General features: G+C 42.4%; 1 protein-coding gene and 1 pseudogene across 7 annotated transcripts in view; one reads left to right on the top strand and one right to left on the bottom strand.

Annotated features, from left to right (window-relative positions):
- The window catches only part of LYRM4 (LYR motif containing 4), a 277,622-nt gene that overhangs the window by 35,375 nt on the left and 227,892 nt on the right, over nt 1–14,355 (top strand). For 6 of the 7 annotated variants that reach the window (XR_004683814.1, XM_035030788.1, XM_035030785.1 and 3 more), the window contains exon 2: nt 3,325–3,445. Coding sequence is in view for 6 of the 7 variants with exons in the window: in XM_035030788.1 (XP_034886679.1) it covers nt 3,325–3,445 (121 nt within the window). In the remaining variant the exon portion in view is untranslated. Of the gene's footprint in view, nt 1–3,324; nt 3,446–3,582; nt 5,055–14,355 lie in introns of those variants that run through there. The other variant, XM_035030787.1, reaches the window with a different exon arrangement.
- Nucleotides 10,771–12,758, bottom strand: LOC118027448 (annotated as a pseudogene).

Here is a 14,355-nt window from a genome sequence, read left to right as displayed (position 1 = left end):
AAGGGCAAAGGCTGGGGTAGAGAGGAAAAGCCAAATGGAAATCTGCACAAGGAAGCATGAAGAAATTCCGCAGAGCTTCAGCAGCGTAGACGGAGAGTGACTGTATGAGCAGCATAGCCTTACTATTTCTGTGGATGGGGTCTGCTTTCCCAGAGTTGGTAGCTCTTACTGTTATGTAGCCTTTTATTTGTTAATTTTTCATGCTTTCTTTCAAACAGCGTCTGACTCATACTAGGATCATTCCATGTGCGGCAGCTGCACATTTTCATGGCGGCCTCTGCACATTTTTCTTTGAAATGTTCTTGCTCAGTGATAGGGTCAAGAGGCCAATAGCCAGAATGTGTTCAAGGATAAATGGTTTTCCTTGTAGTGGTGGAAAAAATGCAAAGGATAAAAACCAGGTGGGGGCAGAACTGAAACAATGGGTGGTTAGCCCTCTCCTACGAAATTTGAAGGTTCGGGCAGATTTGTGATTACCTTCACAAAGTTATGATCATTTGAAATAATCCCTACAACTGGGGCATCTGGGTGGCTCTGTCAGTTAAGCATCCAGTTCTTGATTTCAACTCAGATCATGATCTCAGGGTGGTGAGATCAAGACAGGCTCTGCACTGGGCTTGGAGTCTGCTTAAGATTCTCTTTCCCTCTCCCGCTGCCCCTCCCCCCCCCCAAAAATTAAAAATCTATTTAATAAAAAAGAAATAATTCATACAACTGAAAAATTGTTCATGCAGTAGTAATTACTTATATGGTTCTGAGCCAGTGCAATGACTTCTCCTGGGGCAAAGGAAAACACTGTATGTTTTAGATGGAGGAGGACGAGGAACAAGAAAGAGAAGAGAGAGCCATCACCACATCATTCGTGTTAGAGGTGCATTCAGGTTTGGAACGACAACTCTTGATTGCTTTAGACACATTTAATTCAAATGTCTAGAACTTTGTTCCTTTAAGTGTGGACTTTGGAGATCTGGGGAGACAACAAGAATACACAGCCAACTGTAAAAGGCTGTACCTTGAGCTCAGCTGATAGAAATCTTTGAGCCCCGTTATTTTCTGATTTCCTTAAACTTGAGAAGAACTTCAGACTTCATGTTCCAAGCTATACTCCCTTTTGTGCTGGCTATTCTGGGCTAGTCACTAGCGTCTAGAGAAATGAATTTAGTAATGATTACTGTTGACCATTTCATTTTTCCAAAAATCCCATGCAGCATCCTGAGTGAAGAACTAAAACAACGATGACTCCCTGGGGTAAATTCCTGTTCTAAAACCAGTCCTACATGTGGAACAAAATATTAGAATTAAATTACAGTGTCCACTCTGCTCCCATCACCACCAACAAAGAAACTGTTTTGAGGAATGTGTGGGTGTGAGGAAGGACAGTGATATTGTGTTATGTTAATAACCATCATGCTGTGCAAGAAAGTACACCAGGAATTGCTTTTAGCTTTCCTAGATAATCTAACCTCTTGTTAGATTAGCAGCTATACAGGAGAATATCTGATAGAGTCTAGTAAAAATCCTTTCCAAGCCTTCATAATGAAGGAGTCCCTGTCGTTACATAGTGTCTGCTAGTTTAGGGATTCCATTTCCGATCACGGTTGTCCCAAGATTGATCCTGAGCACCCAGGAGCGCCTCTGCAGATACTCCCGTTGGTTCACCAAGGCTTCAAATGAACGTCTATCCAGTGGTTTACGTCCTAAAAGTGTCTGCCTTTCTCTGTCACGATTCTTAACGGCACAAGATTTCATTTTACTTTTGCTTTTGCAAAACTCCTTTTGCAAAGGACCCGCCATTTGGATTTTTAATTTAGAATTTCTTTTTACTTTAGGAAAGTTGATCTAAAACAAAAGTAGTCTTCTCTAAATCAAGTTTTTCCCAGTAAATGATATCCATCTCCCTGAACATACTCCCAAACTCCCAAAGAAATTATATTCCCCTTCTCTCATCTCTTTGCTTCTGTGTGCAAATGTTATTAACGGGTTCTATTGGATTCTTTAGCTGGTGTTTCAAGTTAAAAGCGGAGCCAGGTAAGATCATAAAAGGACTGGAGAAAATGGTGTTTGCTGTGACTGACTTGGACTCCTCGCTCTTCATCTCTTGTGTTCAGTCTTGCGTACATGGGGAGGGCATGGGTTAAGGCCATGACTGTGTAGGGGACACATCAGGTTAAGGACTCTTGATTATCCAGACCATTTTGCTCTCTGTCCACACACCGTGGTATGACCCTGAGGATGTGGGATGAAGGTGAGACTGTGATGTCAAGAGAGGGGGGTACTAATGCATTAAGATATTAAGAAGAAGAACTTTTGTTGATTGGGTTAGAGGATAAAGCTGAATCCTCCCAGCAGCCCTGAGAGGTAGGTGGTATTATGCCCATTTGACAGATGAGGAAACATGGGCTTATGTTAAGAATCTTGCCCAAGTTCACACAAACAGTGGGAGCTTGGCGCAAAGCCGAGCTTGTCTGATTTGAAACCGTGCTCTTGAATTGCTGTCCTGTGCTGCATGTAATTTATATTGGTGGGAAGAGGGTGTCTGTATGTGCACATATGTGCATATGTATGCACTTTAAACATGGAGGAAGGCAGGGGAGCCTGGGTGGCTCAGTTGGTTAAGCATCCAACTCTTGGTTTCGTCCCCAGGGCATGATCTCCTGCGTTGTGGGATTGAGCACCGCGTCCGGCTTCCCATTCAGGGGGGAGTCTGCTTGAAGATTCTCTCCTGCTGCCCCTCCCCGTACTCGTGCTCTCTCTCTGTCTTCCTCTCTCTCTCAAATAAATCTAAAAAAAAAAAAAGATGGGGGAAAGCATTTTGGTATAATCTCCACTCTCCACTGTGGTAGGGTCCCAACATGGATCCTTATACATTATATTCCCCAAGAGGAATAAACAGCTAAAAGATGGGACAAGATTGGAGAGCTGACCCAAGTCAGGCATAGATCACTGTCTGGGTGCATGCATATGTGGTGCATTGTTTCACCTCTTTTAATTCTTGCTTTGTCTCTGTACATTAAAGGTTCAGTTATCCATGTTAATGGAGAGAACTCAGATGTGAATAACTAAAGAACCAGGAATCTAAGGAGCAATTCAGTAGCAGTTTGCCATTTATATGTGGATTGTTTGTGCTAGATTTATTTCCCTAATCTGTTTGTTTAGTCATCCCAGAATAGTAATAGATGGGCCTGTCCCAAGAGCAAAGATCTAAGTGGATTATTCACAGGGGAATACAGACAGTTAATTCGTAAGGAAAGGCTTTTGATTTCATTTAAAAGCATAGCTTCAGACTGCTGACACTTTTTCTTTTTTTCTCCTGAATTCATTTAGAACTTACGCTGTCAGGAGGATAAGAGATGCCTTCAGAGAAAATAAGAATGTAAAGGATCCTGTAGAAATTCAAGCCCTAGTGAATAAAGCCAAAAGAGACCTTGGAATAATTCGTCGACAGGTAAGATGGTTCGATGATGTACTGTCTTTCATTAAGAGCTGTAAACTTTGACATATCCCCCTTAATTGGACATCACTGCTTTTGGTGTTTATGATTTATACCACAGGGTCATGAAACTGTTCCTTTTATTCATATAGACACAGAAAGATGACCTATCATATTACTGAACTCAAGGAGAACATAAAGGAAAATATCAGCTTTCCAGAATCTCAGGGAATGCATCCTTCTGGGGAGCTGTATTCTCATTGTTTACTAAAGGTTGATCTTTAAATATGAGAAACTTTTAAAAAAAATGTTGCCCCTTTCTAAGATATATTTACATATTTATGCGTTGACATATGTCAAAGAACGTAAATATATTCTACTTTGCCTAGTATTTTAAAATCATAATTCAAGGTGTTGTTGCCCTTTTCTTGGAGACATGATCGTTGGTGAGGAACCTGAATTTTGTTGCCACGTGGAAGGTGTATCTGCAGGTGCAAATGATGTAAGGCACAGCTCCTTGGCTACTGACCCCATAATGGACCCTGGAAGGTGTGTTTGTCTTTGTCTTGTAGAAGTGCCAGGGATCACCTTGATTTGTGCCTGCTGTTCTCTTTCTCCGGAACATCTGCAGCAGCGTGGTCTCCTGGGTAGTGTGATATGTCCCTCTTTCTGCAAAATTAGAGAGTCAGAGGCCAAGTAGCCTACTCTCGGTTGGTTTTCTCACCCTCTAAAAAACTCATCCTTTTCACTATTTTTCTTTGATTTAGCAACAGTCATACCATAAGCTCCATTTCTGCTTCCATTCGTTTCTCTTAGTTGCAGTAAATTTGTTTATAAAGTATGGAAGGGAAGTCTCTTATGATTTCCCTCAGTTCTGCCTAGTGTTTTTGGAAAGGGCTTATTTAGCATCATCAGGAGATACCAGCTCAGCTGACGGTATATCATATCATACTATATGACATATATATGCAATTATATATGTATATATGTACACATATATCCCTAACCCTTCTTCATGCTTCACTCTAAACGATTCAGAAAAAGAAGCAATATTAAATACTGCAGTTTTCTCTTTATGTCAAATTCAGAAGTTTTGCAATGTAATGAAACAATCCCTTCTAGAATAACTTTTTGGATTCTGATAACCCTCCTTGAGTTCTCCAGTTATCTATCTAGCAACAGAATAACTTTGCCACATTCAGATAAGCCTAGGAAATGATCTTTAAAGAAGGCCATGAGAAGATAATAGGATAATCAGAAAAAGAAACCGATCTGCATATTTGCGTGTATTTTGATAGTGGCAGGTAAATGAGTTGACATTTTGAAAACTCTAGGATGATGGCATTTTCCAGGCATCAATGGTTGAATTTTATGGGCTCCTTTAGCACTGGAACTTGGAAATAAACAAACATCCTGAGTCCTTATTTCGCATAAACTCAGATTCAATTCTTTGGCACTTTCTGATGTAGACGTTGGCAAGCATCTCCCAGACTGGTTTTATCCTTTAGCATAAAGTTGCACAGAGTAGAAAACTGCTTAGAAAAGGTGCCTGTAAGTATTCTATGCCACCATTTCTTCTGTTATGTAATTGTCTGTGTCACCTCCTGGTTTGAAATGCTAACACCGCCCTTTCAAAAACAAAAAGATTAGACTGGCTCTCTTCAGACATCCCCAGTCAATCTGCACTCAAAACAGACTCAAACCTGCAGCCTCTGAACCTGTGGGGGCCAGGACGCCCTCCCCAGGACAGCCTGGCAAGTGCATCTTCCTTGCCAGTTGGGGAACAGGTGGGCCTACTTTCAGGCCCAGGGCCCTTCGCCAGGAGAGCAGCAGATGATTATGTTGGCCCTGAAGACTCTGCTCAGAAAGGTTCTGACAAATGAAAACATTCCCATTCCATCAGAGAACTCAGCCAATTACAGGTCAACACCTGGGAAGTTCCGGCTCACTTCCCTTTCTTGTTAAGACTTCCTGAATCCAGGTGTCACACTTACTGTAGTTAGCTTATGAGATGTTAGCGACTCCTCGAGCTGCCTTGCTCCATGCTGGTATGAGCTGACCTTGGCCTAAAGGCCTGAAGTAAAGCAGTGTCTCTGTTTTCTTCTCACTGGCTGCTCTCATAGCCTTCTAACATGCCTCCCTGATTTCCCCTCCCTGCATGATCTATTCTCCACATACTGCCAGAGTGATCTTTTCTTAAAAGGAAAATTAGAGCAGGTTTTACCCCTGCTCAAAACCCTCCAGAGGTTTCATAGCACCATGGCAATAAAATCTGAAATCCTTAAGAAGTCCTCAGAGGCTTTCCATTGCTCATGGCTCCCTCACACTTTCAGATGCCTTCTTGATGTCCCTGATATACCCCAAGCTTGTTCCCATCATGGAGGCTTTGTACCCTCTGCCTGGAATACTCTCTCCCCAGACCTTCCCATCGCTCAATTCCCTTTTTTCCCCTCAGACTTCTATTCCGATTTCACCTTCCCGCAGAGGGCTGTCCTGACCACACTGTCTGAAATAGCCTTCCTTTTGTCACTCTATCCCATTCCCTGCTTTGGTTTTCTTTATAGCATTTATCAGTCCTGAAAATAACATCACGTATTGCCTTGTCTGTTTTATCCTCCTCCGTGAGGATAGGGATCTCCCCTGTCATGGTCACAGTGCCTGACTGGCCAGAGCATGGGCTCTGGGGCCAGCCTGCCTGTGTTCACATCCTGACTCAGGCTACTAACTATGTGATCTTGAGCCAGATATTTAACCTCTTGGTGCCTAATATACAATGCAGATGAGAACAGGCCCAACCTCATGGGTTATGGTGAGCATCAAGTAAATTAATACATGTGAAGCCCTTCAAAGGATGCTGGCACATAGTAAATACTTGCTATTATTGTCATCAGGAGTATCTAGAAAAGCCCCACCTACGGTGGGCTCTTAATAATCCTCTGTGGACTAAAGGAATATATGAAGATATATTTGGCCCCTGGGATCATACATCTCAGGCAGGGGGTCTGAGCCACCAAATCATGGTATCTTGCTAGCCACCCAGAACCTCTCCTCAAAGAGAATGAGTCATGAAGGTAAAGTGGAAACCTGATGAGGACCTTAGCCTCTAATCTAATGAGACATAACCAGCATGAGCTGTAATACCCTTCCTATCAGATCCCTCTTCCTCTTGCATACTGGGACCCAAAGACCATCCACCCAGATGTACGTCGATCTCAGCATCACTTCTCCATGGATGAGAAAGCCCCGGTCATCTTTGCAGCTGCCAGATAATGCACATCTGTAAAGGCAATGCTCAAAGTAGAACCCTCCACCCGACTTCCCTCTCGACACAGTTTACCTCTTCCCTGCTTTCTAGTCTGTCTTTACAGTGGGTCTTGCTCTCTACAGACGTGTCTTCAGTCCCTTCAGTCAGCTGTGACTCTGACAATACAACTGTGCACGTGGTAAGATTGTGAGTTTTCAAAGAAGTCTCTGAGCAAAGATTTTCTTCTGGTTTTTTGGGGTAGAGAAACCAAGGTGCAAGCTGGATGCCTTGTCCATGGCCACATGGCCAGACCTGAGCTTGGAGGAAACTCAGAAGTTCAAGGACATGAGCTCCTGGGTCAGTAGAAATTGAAGGATAAAGATATTCTTAAGTCATTCCCCAATTTCGTACCCAAGATATGTAAGGACCATATCAACCCAGCTCAGCCTCTCCTCAGAGGTCATTCTTCCTTTGTATTTTTTGCGCAGAATTTTGTCTTCATTGTGGCAACACTGAAGGGTTCTACCTAGCATTAGTATTTCCCATTTGCCTTTCATACCGCTCCTAAGGATTACTCTGATTTCAAGAAGTAATATGGCAGATCATTTTTCCTCCATTATGAGCAAGTCAGACTCCTTTTGCTCACTCTATAATTATGGCCCACTCAATAGAAGCCTGGCAAACACTTGTTCTTTCTTTGACATTCTTAGACCAACTCTCCCCTGAAAATTATAATCCAGTCTGTCAGTCTCTAATCTCTTTCCAGCTACAAACATCATCTCATAGCCCATAACTAGCAGAGGCATCCTTCCACCTTTCTCTAAATTCCTATTATGTCCAAGGGTGCCTGGGTGGCTCAGTCATTAGGCGTCTGCCTTCGGCTCAGGTCATGATCCCAGGGTCCTGGGATCGAGTCCCACATCGGGTTCCCTGCTCCGCGGGAAGCCTGCTTCTCCCTCTCCCACTCCCGTTGCTTGTGTTCCTGCTCTCGCTGTGTCTCTCTCTGTCAAATAAATAAATAAAATCTTTAAAATAAATAAATAAATTCCTATTATGTCCATATAAAATGGTTCTATAAAGACAGATTGACCCTGGCAGCTTGTATGAGTATTTCCTTTCTGCTGAAAGCAAGTTATGGACCAGTCCCCACTAAACCTAGCTTCCCTGTCTGCTTCCCATGTGGGATCAAAAAATTGGAGAGGCCTGCACCGCCTGGGTGACTCAGTCAGTTAAGCATCTGCTTTCGGCTCAGGTCATGATCCCAGGGTCCTGGAATCAAGCCCTGCATTGGGCTCCCTGCTCAGAAGGGAGCCTGCTTCTCCATCTCCTTCTGCAGCTCCCCCTGCTTGTGCGTGCTCTCTCTCTCTCAAATAAATAAATAAAATCTTAAAAAAAAAGAAAAAAAGTTGGAGAGGCCTTTTGTGTATGTGCCAGGAAGGATGCACAGAAGCCAACCTGTGTATAGGGTTGGGCAAACATCTCTCACACAATCTGGGCAGCAAAGAAGTACCTAAGTACTCTCTACCTCAGATAGTAAACAAGGCCCCTTGGGTGTTTCGTATCAGAAAGAAGAGCAAAAAGGTCAACCATGCTTTCATCTTGGTTCTTTCTTCCATTTTGCTGTTCTGAAGGTATTCCTTTTGATTCCTATTTATAAGGCGTATTGAATTAGAATAGCTCTCAGGTAATCACCCCCACTCAGTATAGTTTGTCGTGCCACTTTGGATTTTAAAGAACCAGAGCCTGCCTTATTTGGTATCACTACTTCTATGCTCTATACCCTTGCTACTTGAGGAATCTCTAAAGACCTGCACCATTGCCATCACCCACGGGGCCCTCTCTCCCTGTGTAGTTCACAGAGATTTTGGTTCTTCAAAGTGAAAGTATTTTCCAAGCATTTTGAAGTAGAGTGGTCACCTTTGTTACATTCCTAGCTAAATAGCCACATGTCTGTGAGAGAAGAAATAGAAGAGGCAGCTGAGGGTGGGAAACTCTGGCTACAGTGGGGAGGTGTTACCAGACCCATCTCCTTGTACTTTGACAGAATTTCCCTGAATATGCCAGTTAAGATTGTGATTTTAGGAATACTCAGCTATAACCTAAATGAATTCTAGAAACCTTTTTCTAGAAACCTGGTGAAAACTCACATATCTGTGCAGAGTTTGGGTTTATTTCCAGCTACACGATGCTTTCCGTGTTCATCGGAGTGCATCCATGCTGCCGTCCTGGGGTCTCAGGTAGCAGCACAAGTGAGTAACAGAAGGGGTGTGTGTGTGTGTACATGCACGCACGCACGCTTGTGTGCACATGTGTCACGGACCCTTTCCTTAGACAGTTAACTGAGTAAAACTATAATCTCTAGGAGAGGAACAACTATTCCCTATTGAAAGGTTCCCAACCACCAGCTTAAGTAGGCTAGCAGATTTAGCTCTAAATTTCCATCTAAATAATGTTTGGTTCCCCTACCAGGGATGGGCTGTACATGTACTGAAGTAAGGAAGGCATCCCACAAAAGGAGGTTCATGTGTAACTTCAGTATTTGGGTGAGGATACTTGATGCTGTGGTATGTGATTGTACATGCTGGGTAACAACGAGGTTTTGGGGTCATACCGGTCTTGCCAGCAGCTTTTCAGTGATGACGATTTTATACCACATAGGTCGTTCTTAAGCCAGTGTGGGTGTTTTTGTGGTTTTTTGGTTTTTTCTTTTTCTTTTTCTTTTTTTTTTTTTTTTGGCCGGGGGTGGTGGAGGGAGTTAGGAGTTTTCTTTATTTTGCTTTGTTTTGTTTTGGACAAACAACTTCTTTGTGTGTATTTTTTTCCTTCACAGCCGGTTAAACAAAAGTTGCTGTCATTTTAGAATCATTGATTACGTCTTTTTTTAATTAGAAAAAAAGTCTTTACCTGAATATTTATGTAACTTCATTGCTGTTTATTACAACAAAAAAGTTTTAAACTAATTTGTAGATTCCATCCAGTAACATATGAGATTGAAATCCATCTCTCAAGAAGATACAGTTATGGCTGAATGTATTTGGTGTTCAGAGTACAGCACGAATAAGAAAAATCCTTGCATGTCATGTGGTTCTTGGTGCAGTCATCTGTGTTCATCTCTCAGAAAGCAAAAGAATCCATTTGATGTTTCAATAAATATCAAAGTAGGGGCACTTGGGTGGCTCAGTTGGTTAAGCGTCTGCCTTCGGCTCAGGTCAGGATCCTGGGGTCCTGGGATCAAGCCCCACATCAGGCTTCCTGCTCGGGGAGGAAGCCTGCTTCTCCCTCTCCCACTCCCCCTGCTTGTGTTCCCTCTCTCGCTGTGTCTCTCTCTGTCAAATAAATAAATAAAATCTTTAAAAAAAAATAGATAAATATTAAAGTAGTTGTTTTCAAAAAAACAACTTCCACAGAGAGAGACCCAAGAACGAGCAGTTTCAGTGAATGATTCCTAGAATCAGGTGAGTCCTCCTTTAATCCAATGAGGAGGTGATGTCAGGAATGAAGCTTCCACTGCTGGTGATGACCCCGGTGTCACTCTGCTGCTGGATGAACTAACATGAGGACTGCTTTCCTGGGGACTGGTCATGGTGACAGACATACTTGTGCTGTTAAGGGTGAGGTGAGACTATCCAAAACCATAAGAGGACGGTACTAGGGATCAAGTGGAATAAGAGGAGGAAAATCCGAACCTGGCAGAGCTGATGACGAGCTTTATGTTGGCCTGTGGTGGAATGGTACTGAACAGTCTGTTAGTGAAGGTGAACAACAGTGGGATCAACCAAAGTCACACTGGGCACCTATACAAAAGATGGCTAATACTCCTTTGGTTAGGCTGCTTTGAGTTTTGGACCACAAATACATTTCCTGTTGGCAAGAGGGTCTTCCTCTTCTTGGGAAGAGATTTCTATTGTTAGGTCAGTAACATCCACTTTTTTCTTGCCTCATTGGCTACAGTCACTGAAGAAGGTTTATGAAGACACTTGAAATGTTCATTTTTGTATGTGATTGCTGGATACTTTCATAGCTTCTTTCTTCTTGGTGTCTCATTGGACACCAAGAACCATCTTCTTGAAATGTGATCTCATACACATCAGAACAGTCATTGAGAATTTCCGTAAAAAGCCCATGTAAAATTAGACTTTTCATGGGCAGCTTTTTTTGTCACAGGACAAATCCAAGCGGGCTTCTCATTCATTTGCAGATAAAGGGCAGCATCAAAACACTTTAGATGTGTATAAGTCACTGCATGGCATGGGATTGCGGGCCTCGTTTTCCTTAAAGGGCACATCAAGGATACCTGAAGGAATTTCACTATCAGGAGCTGCAGTAAGTTTTTCTTTAGTTTTCTGGAATGATCAAGGTTTCTAATACCTTTCATTTTTAGTCTCTGTAATGACATGGCTGATGTGAGCTTTCATACAAGATATACAGACATGGAGTAATTCTTTCCAATTTCTGATGCCCAGGAAATGGAAATCTGATTTGGCACAGCTGAAGATAACCCAACCAAAGATGTATTTATATTCAATCCCACTTTTAGGTGGTAATGCATAGCTAGGCAAAGAAAACGGCTTCACATTCACTTTACATTTACTTCCCATTTACTTTTATACATAGACTGTTGGGATAGTTTTGTTCTTGAGAGCAACTTGTCTCCGCCAGGCAAAGTCCCAGCTGAACTTGGACTATATAATCTCTCCTACCACCTGGCAAAAAAAAAAAAAAAAAATCCCTAGATATGCATCTCTCTCTAACTTGTTAGGGTGTCAGAACAAAAATAAAAACTTCTCTTGAAATTGTTGACTCCTGCTTTCAGCTAAACTCGTGGGCTTGATGAGAACATCAGGGACATCATAAAAGGGCAAGTTTTTAAACTGCCCATCAGGATGGACAAGGGGAATTGGGGGAGACGGTTGCTGCATCTCAGACATGGGCTGAGTATCCTGAAGCAGCAAGAACCAACAGGAGGGGAATCATGAGTGAGATATCCCTGAGGTGGAAGGCAACCAGTGGATTCCAGCCGTGGCCAAGTCAGGTTCTTCAGGTGATGAACTACCATCCAAATTGAAACCGATGAGCGGCGCCTGGGTGGCTCATTCGGTTGAGCTTCCCGGCTCTTGGTTTCAACTGGGGTCATGATCTCAGGGTTGTGGGATCAGAACCCCACTAGGGCTCTGCTTCTCCTCTCCCTCTCCTTCTCCCCCCTCCATGCACGTGTACACTCTCTCTCTCTCTCTCTCTCAAATAAATAAATCTTAAACAAACAAACCAACCAATGATTTGATTATGGATAAACCAGAAAGCCCTTCAAGAGTCCATGGGTATCCAGTGATAATACCGAATGCAGGTGAGGATGCAGAGAAACTAGATCACTGCATACGTTGCTGGTAGGGAAGGAAAATGGTACACCACTCCTGAGCTCCTGGAGATCTGCAGGCGCTGCCACCACAGCACCCCTCCCACCGCCAGCCATGATGCCTCCAGCACCGTCCTGCACTGGGCACGGCTGGCCACACGGCTGCAGCAGCCCTGCCCGCCACATGACCAGCACAGGAGCCCCCGCCCACCAAGCTAGGCTATTTTATAATGAAACAGTTCAAATAATGGATGTATCAGACTCGGGGTTATGAAACTGCAGTTGTGAGCAATTAAGAGCAGGTTCCATGCAGCCATTAAAAAATAGTAGGAAAGGGGTTGATGTTACAGATAGCCCGCATTTTTGTTAACCTGATTATGCGTATGTGTGAGCATTTTCAGCATTTCTTGGCTCGTACTTAATTACTTTATTTGTAGGTCACTAAAAGCAAAGTAATTTGCCCAGTTTATTGGCATTTTGGATGGTGATAGATGAGAGTCTCTGAAACCATTTTTTTTTTTTACTTTTGTTTGCTATTTTATGGTTTAGTCTTTAAATGGCTGTTCAAGAGAAATGTCCACCAATAACTTTTTTAGTGTGTCGGTTGTGAAATGAGAAGCTCATGAATGATGTCTGTCTTTTCTCACTGTCAGCACTGCAACATCCGTTCCAATGCCCTGAATCGTGGGTAAAACTTTAATTAAAAGTGATATCTTGCCCACAGTTCTCATCCTTTAAAGCAGCCTGTGAAAAGGTAGGATGGTTTTAGATCCTTTGGAGGAAAATTAATAGCACACTATCTCTCTTTGTGTATACTTCTGGCCTAAGTACCATTTTGATAGTTTGGGGGAATCTCTAAAATTTACACGGCAGTTGTTTTGATGGAGTAAAGAAAAGTCAACTCCTACATTAGGGGCATTGAAAATATTTGAAAAGAATTATGCACCATTCATAATAGCCAAGAGGTGGGAGCAAAGCAAATTCCTACCCGTGGATCAACGGGTAAACAAAATGCGGTATATACGTACAATGGAATATTAGCTTTAAAAAGGAAGCAACTTCTGGCACATGCTACAGCATGGATGAACTTCCAGGACATTACACAAATGAAATAAGCCGGTCACAAAGGGACAGATTGTAGATGGTGGTTGCCAGGAGCTGAAGGAAGCTGGGTGTCTGTGGAGTTATTGCTAAATGGGTACAGAGTTGCAGTTTTGCAGGTTGAAAGAATTCTGAAGATCGGTTTCACAACAGTGTGAATGTACTGAGCAGTACTGAACTGTCCACTTAAAAATAGTTAAGATGGGGCGCCTGGGTGGCTCAGTTGTTAAGCGTCTGCCTTCAGCTCAGGTCATGATCCCGGAGTCCCGGGATCGAGTCCCACCTGCTCGGTGGGAAGCCTGCTTCTCCCTCTCCCACTCCCCCTGCTTGTGTTCCTGCTCTCGCTCTCTCTGTCAAATAAATAATAAAATATAAAAAAAAAATAGTTAAGTTAAGATGGTTAATTTTAAGGTGCTTTTTTCCACAATAAAAAATATCTGCCCCTGCCCCCCAAAAAAGGAATTATAGCTGTTCATCAGTTTTTTCCTTAATTGGGAAAAATAAAATTAAATGCTTTAGACATTGGTATTTAAGAGTGGGAGGCTTAAGTTGTTTGAAGCTTGAACAAGTGGATTTATATCTGTGAACCTTCAGTTTCTTATGTGTAAAATCAAAGGATTATACCATGATTTCTAAGGCTACTTCCAGTTCTAAAATCCCATGGTTTAACATTTCACGTGAATATCTGTCCCCTTCTTTATTTGCAGAAACCTATCTGATACGTTTTTTTTAGTAAACTACTCTATGCTGAGCTTTCCTTGGCCAATTTTTACTAAGATCTTAACGGAGTTTAGGCTATAGATAAGCAAAGTTGTAAGCCAGCTATGGATTTATACCATCATAAATTTCAGAAACTTCTCTTGGTCTAGCCTTTCTGCTGCAAGAAAAGTCAGAAAATTGAATTATTTTATTAATGTTGCTAGCACCTCTGCTGTTAGCCTTCCTTTCTGATAGAAGATACATCAGCAGTACTAGAGCATCTCTCTGAGCAAAACATTTTCTTTCAAAGAAAATTAAATAGCAATTCAACAGCAATAATACGTTAACTTGATAGGCAAGAAAAAGATTAAAATGCTTTCCTCAAGCCCCACCTTAATGTTAATACTAGTTTCTTCTTGATTGGACTTCTCCCTGCTCCCTGGCTGGCTTCTAAGCTGCATGAAACACGATCTGTTAGATAGGTCAAATGACACTATATATTTTGTAATTCCATGGCCACAGTTTCTT

Source organism: Mirounga leonina, unplaced genomic scaffold (genome assembly GCF_011800145.1).
Source record: "Mirounga leonina isolate KUSES-001 unplaced genomic scaffold, KU_Mleo_1.0 Mir_366, whole genome shotgun sequence".
Taxonomy (NCBI): Eukaryota; Metazoa; Chordata; class Mammalia; order Carnivora; family Phocidae; genus Mirounga; species Mirounga leonina.
The sequence above is the reverse complement of the archived record's forward strand: the minus strand, read 5'-3'. Positions and strand labels throughout refer to the sequence as shown.